General features: G+C 47.5%; 2 protein-coding genes across 4 annotated transcripts in view; one reads left to right on the forward strand and one right to left on the reverse strand.

The window, feature by feature from the left end:
* Positions 1 to 15237, reverse strand: part of LOC146009529 (uncharacterized) — a 208487-nt gene that overhangs the window by 92573 nt on the left and 100677 nt on the right. The window lies entirely within an intron of this gene.
* LOC146010072 (uncharacterized) overlaps positions 1 to 15237 on the forward strand; it is a 50235-nt gene that overhangs the window by 2092 nt on the left and 32906 nt on the right. For 2 of the 3 annotated variants that reach the window (XM_083150952.1, XM_083150950.1), the window contains exon 2: positions 7013 to 7184. In XM_083150952.1, coding sequence (XP_083007078.1) covers positions 7107 to 7184 — 78 coding nt within the window. In that variant the 5' untranslated portion in view covers positions 7013 to 7106. The remainder of the gene's footprint in view (positions 1 to 7012; positions 7185 to 15237) is intronic. The other variant, XM_083150951.1, reaches the window with a different exon arrangement.

The following is a 15237-nucleotide window of genomic DNA, read 5'->3' on the forward strand; positions in this document are numbered from 1 at the left end:
CTCCTGATTGGCCAATAGGCGGTCAATTAACCAATTTGGGTGGAGGAGCCGCTGGTTGTATATAGACATCCTCTGGCTCTCCTCAGTCCATGCTAGTATGGTAGTGGCTAGATTCCCTTCGTGGAAAGGAGCCTTGATGACGTCGTCCCCCATGTGACCCGCTCCCTCAGTTGACGTCACACCCATTTGACTAAGAAGTTTGAAGCGGCAGGAGCGTGGGGAATCGGGGATAGCTGTAGCAGCGGGAGCGCGGAGATTGCGCTATAAGCACTGCAGGTACACGTTTTACACCCATGGCTGCACCTAGCCCCCGCACACGCCCGGCGGCCGTGCACAACACCCATGATTACCCCGGCCACCCCCATCAGTTCTCACCCACGCACGCCCTCGCACCCCTCATCCGTGCACTCACCCTCCACCCGCGAACCCCTCACCCACGCACCCTCCCTTCTGCATCTCATCCACCCAATGGCTGCGTACTCCTCCCTCCTCAGTTCTCACCCGCAGCTGCTCCCGCCACCCCTCCTCACCCCGTGTGTGTCACCCCCCGTTGGCTCACCCCATGGGAGCTTGAGCCATGCACCGCCTGGACCCACCTGCCCCCTCCCATGGGAGTCCGAGGCTGCGCACTGCTGGGACTTGTCTGCTACCTCTTGCGGGAAGCCAGAGCTGCACGCCGCTGGGAGGTTGAACAGGACAGAGGACGTGGAGCACAAGCAGAGCCACTAAATATGTATATACACTGTCACCTCTGTCTTCTGACTGTCCCCTCACTCCCCCACTCTTCTCTCTTTTTCTCTCTTACTCACTGTGCCCTGTCGCCCACTCTTAAGGCCCCCATACACTATGCGATTTGGGCACGATTTCAACCGATTCAGATGAATCGGGCCATGAAATCAGCCCAAATCGCATGTTTAGACATCTCCTCCGATCTGATGCGCGGTCCCGTGCACCTCTGAGTCGGCAGTCGGACCGGCTGCACATAAGATTTCCTAAATCTTATGTGCAGCCTCCAGGCAGGATCAGCGGGTGGGGGACACTGCAAGGGCAGTGACAGAGGCAGGCAGTAGTAGCGAGCGGTGACGCCGAAGAGACAGGTAGATGCTGGGGAGCTGCATGGGGGGGAGCTGGGCATTGTAAGCTGTCAAATAGGGGGGGGGGGGGGGGGCGCTGGAATGCTGGGCAGGGGACACAGGCAGTGGGGGGGCGGGGCGGTGTACCGGCGAGGGAAACGAGGGAACTGGGCAGGAGGATCGGGGACTAGTCTCTGCAAGGAGAAAAAAAAAACCATTACAAATTAATGGGCAGCCAGTGATTGGCTAAGAGAGCTCTCTCAGCCAATCAGCAATTAACTGAGAGAGCTCTCAGCCAATCACTGGCTGACCATTTATTTGTATTTTTTATTTATTTTCTTTCAAAGTGAGTCCCCAATCCTCCTGCCCAGCTCTCTCGTATCCCTCGCCAGTTCACCAGCGTCCCCCCGCGTGCTGCCTCTGTGTCCCCTGCCCGGCTCCCCAGCATGCCCCGCTGCCTATTTGTCAAGTTACCATACCCGGCTACCCCCCTGCAGCTCCCCAGCGTCCCTCGCCTGCTGATTCTGCCTCGCAGCTCCCACTGTAGCTCCCCGGGAGTTGCGATATATCATATGCAGAACTTGGCACATCAAATGCCTAATCATGTGTGACTCCTCCCGGGAGGCTGCCAGGGAAATCAGGTCCGACTTGTCCCTTGGACAAGTCAGGCTAATGTATGGGGGGCCCATTAATAGGGAGCCACCCCATCTTTCCTCTTTTTCGCTCTTTTCACTCTTTTTTTTTTCTATAGCCAGCAGGGCGCATTTTGCCCTTTAAAAATCGGGCAGGGCGCAGTGCCCCACTAAAACAGCCTAGCGGGAACACTAAGCTCACGCCATCACCCACCCCCCGTCGGCTCATCCCTTGTCTGTCCACCCCCCCGTCGGCTCACCCCTTGTCTGTCCACCCCCCCGTCGGCTCACCCCACCTATCCCATCTCACCTCATCCTCCACTCTAAAGATGCCCATACACTAGTAAGATTTATCTTCAGATCTGGCTGGTTGGAACAAAAACATGGTAATGGATGAGTGACAGTTTTCCAGCATTTCCAAGCAAATGGTCAACTGTCCTTTGCTCTCATCCATAACTATGTTTTTGTTCCAACCAGACAGATCTGCAGATAAATCTGCGTGTGTATGGCCACCTTAAGCCCGCCATCACCTACTTCCTACTTCTCATCTCAATCCTTTCTCTGACTTGCCTCTCTCCCCTTTTTTTTTTCTCACCCCCCTCACCCCATCTGTCCTCTTTTCTGCTCCTTCCCCTTTTCTCCTTTTTTTTTTTTTTCCCTTTCAATGGTCCTGGTGACACAGCTTCACATTGGGATGTAGGAGGGTCCACAGAAAGATGAGGTGTGGTGAGATGAGTGGGGCGAGATGAGGGGGTGGGTGATGGTGTGAGCTGGTGGGGAGCAAGAGAGCGAAAAAGAGTAAAGATATGGGGTGTAAAAGTGAAATGAGAGGATGGGGGGGGGGGGTGAGCAGACTAGAGAGAGAAAGGAGGGGGATGGGGGGGGTGTGGAATCATGGAAAAAGAGGGAATGAGAGAAAAAAGCCAACAGGGCAGAGTAGGGTCCGCAGGAGCCAGGCACCTATATGCTAAATGGTCAGTTACCTTTGTATCTTTTTAATAACGGATATCCCAAACTAACTTACTTCTATACCCGGACGCGGGTAACTTTTTACTAAACAATTGGATGGCACATTGTGCCCAACACAGGTTGCTAATCAAGTGCTGCTTATTTATTTGTCCATTGTTCCCCCTTATTCCCCCTCCCCTTTTTATTTTCATATTTATCCATTTTTATTTTAATAGTTTTTTTGTATTTCTTCTTGTGTTTTTGTTTTATTCTGTTTTTTTCTTTTTCTGTATGTGTAGGTTGTGTAAATATATGCACAATTTCATATTCAAGTGTGCATTTGCACAGAATTAACTGCATTTATTCTTTTGTGTACCAGTAAATTTTACTAAAGTGTATTGGGGCAGATGTATTAAGCCTGGTGAAGAGATAAACTGGAAGGAGATAACGCACCAGCCAATCAGATCCCAACTGTCATATTTCAAACACAGCTGATTGGCTGGTGCGTTAACTCTTCCAAGTTATCTCCACTTTATCTCCAGTTTATCTCTTCTCCAGGCTTAATACATCTGCCCCATTGAGCCTACATTTCACTTCAGCGCCCCCTGCTACTTTTTTTTTTTGTGCTCTTTGGTATTCTTGGAGGTTGGCAACCCTCCAGCACGGAGGCAGCAGAAGTTGAAGAGGCCTGGTACACACTAAGAGATTCCCTAGCGCCAAAGACATCTGTAAAAAATATATATATATATGTATATATATATATGAAAAGAGAATAGGGGTGCGCTAAGTATACCACAAAGTGGCTGTACATACAATAAATCAATAAAAATTTGTAAAATCAAGTAAACATTTATTGACAGTTCATCCACCAGAAAGATTTCATTTCACTCTTTCGGATTCTTCAAAAAAGTGCCACATGCAGTGCAGATCCGTGTCCCGACGCATTTCCATTTCGTCCCTTAGGACTTCATCAGGGGCAATGAATCAATCCAATAAGGAGATGTCTCCTATACAATTTATGGGTGGAGGTATATCCTCTAACCATAAGATTGTAGTCTATACAGAAGTTTTTTGGGGGCTACCTATTTAGGTGAAAGAGATCTCTCAAGCTAGATAGTGGCAAGTAGGTTCGAACATAACATGGCAGTGTTCTTCTGTCCACAATGGTAGATGTCTACAGCCTCAGTTTAGGTGAGAGTGGTCTCTCAGACCAGAATTTAGCAGATAAATACACACACGTAATTGCAGTGTTCAATATGGTGTTACTCTGTTCACAGATGTAAATTTATGCAGCCTCAATATTGTGAAAAGTGGTCTCTAAAACCAAACAATGGACTAATTCACAAGAAAGTGGCAGTGTTCAGTATGGTATTCCTCGTGATTTTCGGTTCAGGCTATATTGAGAGGCTGTATAAATTGTGGACAGAGGACAGGATCCCATCTCCTTCTCCACCTGTGCTATAAAAGTGCACCAGAACCCGCTCCACCTGTGCCATAGCAGGACCCAGATTCCGCTCCACCTGTGCCGTAAAAGGAACCCAGATTCCGCTCCACCTGTGCCGTAACAGGAACCCAGATTCCGCTCCACCTGTGCCGTAACAGGACACCAGATTTCGCTCCACCTGTGCCATAACAGGACCCCAGATTCCGCTCCACCTGTGCCGTAACAGGACACCAGATTCCGCTCCACCTGTGCCATAACAGGACACCAGATTCCGCTCCACCTGTGCCATAACAGGAACCCAGATTCCGCTCCACCTGTGCCATAACAGGACCCCAGATTCCGCTCCACCTGTGTCATAACAGGACCCCAGATTCCGCTCCACCTGTGTCATAACAGGACCCCAGATTCCGCTCCACCTGTGCCGTAACAGGAACCCAGATTCCGCTCCACCTGTGCCGTAACAGGAACCCAGATTCCGCTCCACCTGTGCCATAACAGGACCCCAGATTCCGCTCCACCTGTGCCATAACAGGACCCCAGATTCCGCTCCACCTGTGCCATAACAGGCACCAGATTCTGCTCCACCTGTGCTATAACACGCCCCAGATTCTGCTCCACCTGTGCTATAACAGGACCCCAGATTCCGCTCCACCTGTGCCATAACAGGCACCAGATTCTACTCCACCTGTGCTATAACACGCCCCAGATTCTGCTCCACCTGTGCTATAACAGGAACCCATATTCTGCTCCACCTGTGCCATAACAGGACACCAGATTCCGCTCCACCTGTACTATAACAGGCACCAGATTCTGCTCCACCTGTGCTATAACAGGACACCAGATTCCGCTCCACCTGTGCTATAACAGGACACCAGATTCTGCTCTACCTGTGCTATAACAGGACACCAGATTCCGCTCCACCTGTGCTATAACAGGACACCATATTTTGCTCCACCTGTAACAGGACACCAGATTCCACTCCACCTGTGCCAAAACAGGACCCCAAATACTGCTTCACCTGTGCAATCATAGGACACTAAATTATGCTTAACCTGTGCTATCATAGGACACTAAATTCTGCTTAACCCTTGCTATCATAGGACACATGATTCTGCATCACCTGTGCTATCACAGGACACATGATTCTGCATCACCTGTGCTATCATAGGACACATGATTCTGCTTCACCTGTGCTATCAGAGGACACTAAATTCTGCTTAACCTGTGCTATCATAGGACACATGATTCTGCTTAACCTGTGCTATCATAGGCCACCAGATTCTGCTCCACCTGTGCTATAACAGGACCCAGATTCCGCTCCACCTGTGCCATAACAGGACACCAGATTCCGCTCCACCTGTGCTATAACAGGAACCCAGATTCCGCTCCATCTGCGCTATAACAGGACCGCATTTTCTATTCCACCTGTGCCATAACAACACTCCAAATTCTGTTTAACCTGTGCTATAACAGTACACCAGTTTCCGCTCCACCTGTACTATAACAGGCACCAGATTCTGTTCCACCTGTGCTATAACAGGACACCAGATTCCGCTCCACCTGTGCTATAACAGGACACCAGATTCCGCTCCACCTGTGCTATAACAGGACACCAGATTCCACTCCACCTGTGCTATAACCAAATTTTGCTCCACCTGTAACAGGACACCAGATTCCACTCCACCTGTGCCAAAACAGGATCCCAAATACTGCTTCACCTGTGCAATCATAGGACACTAAATTATGCTTAACCTGTGCTATTATAGGACACTAAATTCTGCTTAACCCTTGCTATCATAGGACACATGATTCTGCATCACCTGTGCTATAATAGGACACATGATTCTGCTTCATCTGTGCTATCATAGGACACTAAATTCTGCTTAACCTGTGCTATCATAGGACACTAAATTCTGCTTAATCTGTGCTATCATAGGACACATGATTCTGCTTCACCTGTGCTATCATAGGACACTAAATTCTGCTCCATCCGTGCTATCATAGCACACGGGAGACTGCTCCATCTGTTTTAGAATAATAATAATAAATAGCATTACCAGCTGCCAGGCACTGTACAGCCGCAACCCGGAAAATCTTACCGCATACATACATAGAGGCCGGAAGTCAGGTGGCAGTTGGACCGCACAACCCGGAAGTCAGATGGAACGCACAGCACGGAAGCAGGGTGTGTATGTGTATGTATAACATAAAACGACGGAGCGGGTGAGTTAGCGGCAGCGGGAGATGTACAGAGACGCAATGAGGCCCTTACAGGTTATACAGAGCGGATACCTGGGTGCTGCGCTGTAATGTCACCATTATCCGGCTGTGCTGCAGGGATTACCAGGCCTCAGGCCTCATACCTCCCCCCATGTTCCCAGCGCTGTATACCCCCTTATGCTGTATTATAGCCTCAGTGCGGCCACATACATATGTATTATTACTATAAATCTTCTTTATCCACCTGATAGATATAGATACAAGAGCTCGTGCTGGTTTCTTAATTACGGAGGGAACCCCATGATTTTTGGCGGAACCAGGATTGGCTCAACAAGACAAGTCCAGGGCTGGTTATGCTGGGGTGAGGGGAACCCCCCCCCCCCCCCCTGTTTAAAACATTTTTTGTACACAAATCTGCATACGCTCGTTACTAAAAAAATAAATAAATCGCACTAAACGCATATTTACATTACTAAAAATCGCCAGAAATCACATGCAAATTCTGCACCCTATTGCATCTTGCCCAGCATTGGGTGGAGATTATTAATGTGCTGTAGCTGGATCGGTGGAGCTGCTGGGAAACACCGACCAGGGCTGTGGGAAATATGAGGACGTACTGGTCACTCAATGTTTCATATCTGTATATGTTACGTGTACTCTGTGATGATTCTTATACTAATTATATGTCTTCCTAGACAGCTGATCAGTGAGGAGCCAGAACCTTTACACTGGATGCACAAAGTCGCGTGACGGTGAGACGTGTCCTGTATAGATCACTGATAACTGAGGATGGATAAGGACAGAAGTCACACGACTGAGAGGATACTAAATCTCACCCTGGAAATCATCTACCTGCTGACTGGAGAGGTGAGGGGATCTGGGAGTGTCACTGTGACATCACTTATATCTATAGTAATAATACAGGGACGTGACTGGGGAGGTGAGGGGATCTGGGAGTGTCACTGTGACATCACTTATATCTATAGTAATAATACAGAGACGTGACTGGGAGGTGAGGGGATCTGGGAGTGTCACTGTGACGTCACTTATATCTATAGTAATAATACAGGGACGTGACTGGGGAGGTGAGGGGATCTGGGAGTGTCACTGTGACATCACTTATATCTATAGTAATAATACAGGGATGTGACTGGGGAGGTGAGGGGATCTGGGAGCGTCACTGTGACATCACTTATATCTATAGTAATAATACAGGGACGTGACTGGGGAGGTGAGGGGGTCTGGGAGTGTCACTGTGACATCACTTATATCTATAGTAATAATACAGGGAGGTGACTGGGGAGGTGAGGGGATCTGGGAGCGTCACTGTGACATCACTTATATCTATAGTAATAATACAGAGACGTGACTGGGGAGGGGATCTGGGAGTGTCACAGTGACATCACTTATATCTATAGTAATAATACAGGGATGTGACTGGGGAGGTGAGGGGATCTGGGAGTGTCACTGTGACATCACTTATATCTATAGTAATAATACAGGGAAGTGACTGGGGAGGTGAGGGGATCTGGGAGCGTCACTGTGACATCACTTATATCTATAGTAATAATACAGGGACGTGACTGGGGAGGTGAGGGGATCTGGGAGTGTCACTGTGACATCACTTATATCTATAGTAATAATACAGGGCCGTGACTGGGGAGGTGAGGGGATCTGGGAGTGTCACTGTGACATCACTTATATCTATAGTAATAATACAGGGACGTGACTGGGGAGGTGAGGAGATCTGGGAGTGTCACTGTGACGTCACTTATATCTATAGTAATAATACAGGGATGTGACTGGGGAGGTGAGGGGATCTGGGAGTGTCACTGTGACATCACTTATATCTATAGTAATAATACAGGGATGTGACTGGGGAGGTGAGGGGATCTGGGAGTGTCACTGTGACATCACTTATATCTATAGTAATAATACAGGGACGTGACTGGGGAGGTGAGGGGATCTGGGAGTGTCACTGTGACATCACTTATATCTATAGTAATAATACAGGGATGTGACTGGGGAGGTGAGGGGATCTGGGAGTGTCACTGTGACATCACTTATATCTATAGTAATACTACAGGGACGTGACTGGGGAGGTGAGGGGATCTGGGAGTGTCACTGTGACATCACTTATATCTATAGTAATAATACAGGGACGTGACTGGGGAGGTGAGGGGATCTGGAAGCGTCACTGTGACATCACTTATATCTATAGTAATAATACAGGGACGTGACTGGGGAGGTGAGGGGATCTGGGAGCGTCACTGTGACATCACTTATATCTATAGTAATAATACAGGGACGTGACTGGGGAGGTGAGGGGATCTGGGAGTGTCACTGTGACATCACTTATATCTATAGTAATAATACAGGGACGTGACTGGGGAGGTGAGGGGATCTGGGAGCGTCACTGTGACGTCACTTATATCTATAGTAATAATACATGGACGTGACTGGGGAGGTGAGGAGATCTGGGAGTGTCACTGTGACATCACTTATATCTATAGTAATAATACAGGGACGTGACTGGGGAGGTGAGGGGATCTGGGAGTGTCACTGTGACATCACTTATATCTATAGTAATAATACAGGGCAGTGACTGGGGAGGTGAGGGGATCTGGGAGTGTCACTGTGACATCACTTATATCTATTGTAATATTACAGGGACGCGACTGGGGAGGTGAGTGGATCTGGTAGTGTCACTGTGACGTCACTTATATCTATAGTAATAATACAGGGACGTGACTGGGGAGGTGAGGGGATCTGGGAGTGTCACTGTGACATCACTTATATCTATAGTAATAATACAGGGACGTGACTGGGGAGGTGAGGGGATCTGGTAGTGTCACTGTGACATCACTTATATCTATAGTAATAATACAGGGATGTGACACTACTTATATCTATAGTAATAATACAGGGACGTGACTGGGGAGGTGAGGGGATCTGGGAGTGTCACTGTGACATCACTTATATCTATAGTAATAATACAGGGACGTGACTGGGGAGGTGAGGGGATCTGGGAGTGTCACTGTGACATCACTTATATCTATAGTAATAATACAGGGACGTGACTGGGGAGGTGAGGTGATCTGGGAGTGTCACTGTGACATCACTTATATCTATAGTAATAATACAGGGCAGTGACTGGGGAGGTGAGGGGATCTGGGAGCGTCACTGTGACATCACTTATATCTATAGTAATAATACACTGCAGTGACTGGGGAGGTGAGGGGATCTGGGAGTGTCACTGTGACATCACTTATATCTATAGTAATAATACAGGGCAGTGACTGGGGAGGTGAGGGGATCTGGGAGCGTCACTGTGACATCACTTATATCTATAGTAATAATACAGGGACGTGACTGGGGAGGTGAGGGGATCTGTGAGTGTCACTGTGACATCACTTATATCTATAGTAATATTACAGGGACGTGACTGGGGAGGTGTGGGGATCTGGGAGTGTCACTGTGACATCACTTATATCTATAGTAATAATACAGGGCAGTGACTGGGGAGGTGAGGGGATCTGGGAGCATCACTGTGACATCACTTATATCTATAGTAATAATACAGGGACGTGACCGGAGAGGTGAGTGGATCTGGGAGCGTCACTGTGACATCACTTATACCTATAGTAATAATACACGGACATGACTGGGGAGGTGAGGCGATTTGGGAGCGTCGCTGTGACATCACTTATATCTATAGTAATAATACTGGGACGTGACTGGGGAGGTGAGGGGATCTGGGAGCGTCACAGTGACATCACTTATATCTATAGTAATAATACAGGGACGTGACTGGGGAGGTGAGGGGATCTGGGAGCGTCACAGTGACATCACTTATATCTATAGTAATAATACAGGGACATGACTGGGGAGGTGAGGGGATCTGGGAGTGTCACTGTGACATCACTTATATCTATAGTAGTAATACAGGGACGTGACCGGAGAGGTGAGTGGATCTGGGAGCGTCACTGTGACATCACTTATATCTATAGTAATAATACAGGGACGTGACTGGGGAGGTGAGGGGATCTGAGAGCGTCACTGTGACATCACTTATATCTATAGTAATAATACAGGGTCGTGACTGGGGAGGTGACGGGATCTGGGAGCGTCACTGTGATGTCACTTATATCTATAGTAATAATACAGGGACGTGACTGGGGAGGTGACGGGATCTGGGAGTGTCACTGTGACATCACATAGCTATAGTAATAATACAGGGACCTGACTGGGGAGGTGAGGGGATCTGTGAGAGTCACTGTGACATCACTTATATCTATAGTAAAAATACAGGGAGATGAGGGGATCTGGGAGTGTCACTGTGACGTCACTTATATCTATAGTAATAATACAGAGACGTGACTGGGGAGGGGATCTGGGAGCGTCACTGTGACATCACTTATATCTATAGTAATAATACAGGGAGGTGACTGGGGAGGTGAGGGGATCTGGGAGTGTCACTGTGACATCACTTATATCTATAGTAATAATACAGGGACGTGACTGGGGAGGTGAGGGGATCTGGGAGTGTCACTGTGACGTCACTTATATCTATAGTAATAATACAGGGACGTGACTGGGGAGGTGAGGGGATCTGTGAGTGTCACTGTGACATCACTTATATCTATAGTAATAATACAGGGACGTGACTGGGGAGGTGAGGAGATCTGGGAGTGTCACTGTGACGTCACTTAAATCTATAGTAATAATACAGGGACGTGACTGGGGTGGTGAGGGGATCTGGGAGCATCACTGTGACATCACTTATATCTATAGTAATAATACAGGGAGGTGAGGGGATCTGGGAGTGTCACTGTGACATCACTTATATCTATAGTAATAATACAGGGATGTGACTGGGGAGGTGAGGGGATCTGGGAGTGTCACTGTGACATCACTTATATCTATAGTAATAATGCAGGGACGTGACTGGGGAGGTGAGGGGATCTGGGAGTGTCACTGTGACATTACTTATATCTATAGTAATAATACAGAGACGTGACTGGGAGATGAGGGGATCTGGGAGTGTCACTGTGACGTCACTTATATCTATAGTAATAATACAGAGACGTGACTGGGGAGGGGATCTGGGAGCGTCACTGTGACATCACTTATATCTATAGTAATAATACAGGGAGGTGAGGGGATCTGGGAGTGTCACTGTGACATCACTTATATCTATAGTAATAATACAGGGACGTGACTGGGGAGGTGAGGGGATCTGGGAGTGTCACTGTGACGTCACTTATATCTATAGTAATAATACAGGGATGTGACTGGGGAGGTGAGGGGATCTGGGAGTGTCACTGTGACATCACTTATATCTATAGTAATAATGCAGGGACGTGACTGGGGAGGTGAGGGGATCTGGGAGTGTCACTGTGACATCACTTATATCTATAGTAATAATACAGGGCAGTGACTGGGGAGGTGAGGGGATCTGGGAGCGTCACTGTGACATCACTTATATCTATAGTAATAATACAGGGACGTGACCGGAGAGGTGAGTGGATCTGGGAGCGTCACTGTGACATCACTTATACCTATAGTAATAATACACGGACATGACTGGGGAGGTGAGGCGATTTGGGAGCGTCGCTGTGACATCACTTATATCTATAGTAATAATACTGGGACGTGACTGGGGAGGTGAGGGGATCTGGGAGCGTCACAGTGACATCACTTATATCTATAGTAATAATACAGGGACATGACTGGGGAGGTGAGGGGATCTGGGAGCGTCACAGTGACATCACTTATATCTATAGTAATAATACAGGGACATGACTGGGGAGGTGAGGGGATCTGGGAGTGTCACTGTGACATCACTTATATCTATAGTAATAATACAGGGACGTGACCGGAGAGGTGAGTGGATCTGGGAGCGTCACTGTGACATCACTTATATCTATAGTAATAATACAGGGACGTGACTGGGGAGGTGAGGGGATCTGAGAGCGTCACTGTGACATCACTTATATCTATAGTAATAATACAGGGACGTGACTGGGGAGGTGACGGGATCTGGGAGCGTCACTGTGATGTCACTTATATCTATAGTAATAATACAGGGACGTGACTGGGGAGGTGACGGGATCTGGGAGTGTCACTGTGACATCACTTATAGCTATAGTAATAATACAGGGACCTGACTGGGGAGGTGAGGGGATCTGTGAGTGTCACTGTGACATCACTTATATCTATAGTAAAAATACAGGGAGATGAGGGGATCTGGGAGTGTCACTGTGACGTCACTTATATCTATAGTAATAATACAGAGACGTGACTGGGGAGGGGATCTGGGAGCGTCACTGTGACATCACTTATATCTATAGTAATAATACAGGGAGGTGACTGGGGAGGTGAGGGGATCTGGGAGTGTCACTGTGACGTCACTTATATCTATAGTAATAATACAGGGACGTGACTGGGGAGGTGAGGGGATCTGTGAGTGTCACTGTGACATCACTTATATCTATAGTAATAATACAGGGACGTGACTGGGGAGGTGAGGGGATCTGGGAGTGTCACTGTGACGTCACTTATATCTATAGTAATAATACAGGGACGTGACTGGGGAGGTGAGGGGATCTGTGAGTGTCACTGTGACATCACTTATATCTATAGTAATAATACAGGGACGTGACTGGGGAGGTGAGGAGATCTGGGAGTGTTACTGTGACGTCACTTAAATCTATAGTAATAATACAGGGACGTGACTGGGGTGGTGAGGGGATCTGGGAGCATCACTGTGACATCACTTATATCTATAGTAATAATACAGGGAGGTGAGGGGATCTGGGAGTGTCACTGTGACATCACTTATATCTATAGTAATAATACAGGGATGTGACTGGGGAGGTGAGGGGATCTGGGAGTGTCACTGTGACATCACTTATATCTATAGTAATAATGCAGGGACGTGACTGGGGAGGTGAGGGGATCTGGGAGTGTCACTGTGACATTACTTATATCTATAGTAATAATACAGAGACGTGACTGGGAGATGAGGGGATCTGGGAGTGTCACTGTGACGTCACTTATATCTATAGTAATAATACAGAGACGTGACTGGGGAGGGGATCTGGGAGCGTCACTGTGACATCACTTATATCTATAGTAATAATACAGGGAGGTGAGGGGATCTGGGAGTGTCACTGTGACATCACTTATATCTATAGTAATAATACAGGGACGTGACTGGGGAGGTGAGGGGATCTGGGAGTGTCACTGTGACGTCACTTATATCTATAGTAATAATACAGGGATGTGACTGGGGAGGTGAGGGGATCTGGGAGTGTCACTGTGACATCACTTATATCTATAGTAATAATGCAGGGACGTGACTGGGGAGGTGAGGGGATCTGGGAGTGTCACTGTGACATTACTTATATCTATAGCAATAATACAGGGAGGTGAGGGGATCTGGGAGTGTCACTGTGACATCACTTATATCTATAGTAATAATACAGGGATGTGACTGGGGAGGTGAGGGGATCTGGGAGTGTCACTGTGACATCACTTATATCTATAGTAATAATGCAGGGACGTGACTGGGGAGGTGAGGGGATCTGGGAGTGTCACTGTGACATTACTTATATCTATAGTAATAATACAGAGACGTGACTGGGAGATGAGGGGATCTGGGAGTGTCACTGTGACGTCACTTATATCTATAGTAATAATACAGAGACGTGACTGGGGAGGGGATCTGGGAGCGTCACTGTGACATCACTTATATCTATAGTAATAATACAGGGAGGTGACTGGGGAGGTGAGGGGATCTGGGAGTGTCACTGTGACATCACTTATATCTATAGTAATAATACAGGGACGTGACTGGGGAGGTGAGGGGATCTGGGAGTGTCACTGTGACGTCACTTATATCTATAGTAATAATACAGGGACGTGACTGGGGAGGTGAGGGGATCTGTGAGTGTCACTGTGACATCACTTATATCTATAGTAATAATACAGGGACGTGACTGGGGAGGTGAGGAGATCTGGGAGTGTCACTGTGACGTCACTTAAATCTATAGTAATAATTCAGGGACGTGACTGGGGTGGTGAGGGGATATGGGAGCATCACTGTGACATCACTTATATCTATAGTAATAATACAGGGAGGTGAGGGGATCTGGGAGTGTCACTGTGACATCACTTATATCTATAGTAATAAACCAGGGATGTGACTGGGGAGGTGAGGGGATCTGGGAGTGTCACTGTGACATTACTTATATCTATAGTAATAATACAGAGACGTGACTGGGAGATGAGGGGATCTGGGAGTGTCACTGTGACGTCACTTATATCTATAGTAATAATACAGAGACGTGACTGGGGAGGGGATCTGGGAGCGTCACTGTGACATCACTTATATCTATAGTAATAAACCAGGGATGTGACTGGGGAGGTGAGGGGATCTGGGAGTGTCACTGTGACATTACTTATATCTATAGTAATAATACAGAGACGTGACTGGGAGATGAGGGGATCTGGGAGTGTCACTGTGACGTCACTTATATCTATAGTAATAATACAGAGACGTGACTGGGGAGGGGATCTGGGAGCGTCACTGTGACATCACTTATATCTATAGTAATAATACAGGGAGGTGACTGTGGAGATGAGGGGATCTGGGAGTGTCACTGTGACGTCACTTATATCTATAGTAATAATACAGGGACGTGACTGGGGAGGTGAGGGGATCTGGGAGTGTCACTGTGACGTCACTTATATCTATAGTAATAATACAGGGATGTGACTGGGGAGGTGAGGGGATCTGGGAGCGTCACTGTGACGTCACTTATATCTATAGTAATAATACAGGGACGTGACTGGGAGGTGAGGGGATCTGGGAGTGTCACTGTGACATCACTTATATCTATAGTAATAATACAGG

Source organism: Crinia signifera, chromosome 6 (assembly GCF_055691185.1).
Source record: "Crinia signifera chromosome 6, ASM5569118v1, whole genome shotgun sequence".
In the NCBI taxonomy this organism is placed as follows: domain Eukaryota; kingdom Metazoa; phylum Chordata; class Amphibia; order Anura; family Myobatrachidae; genus Crinia; species Crinia signifera.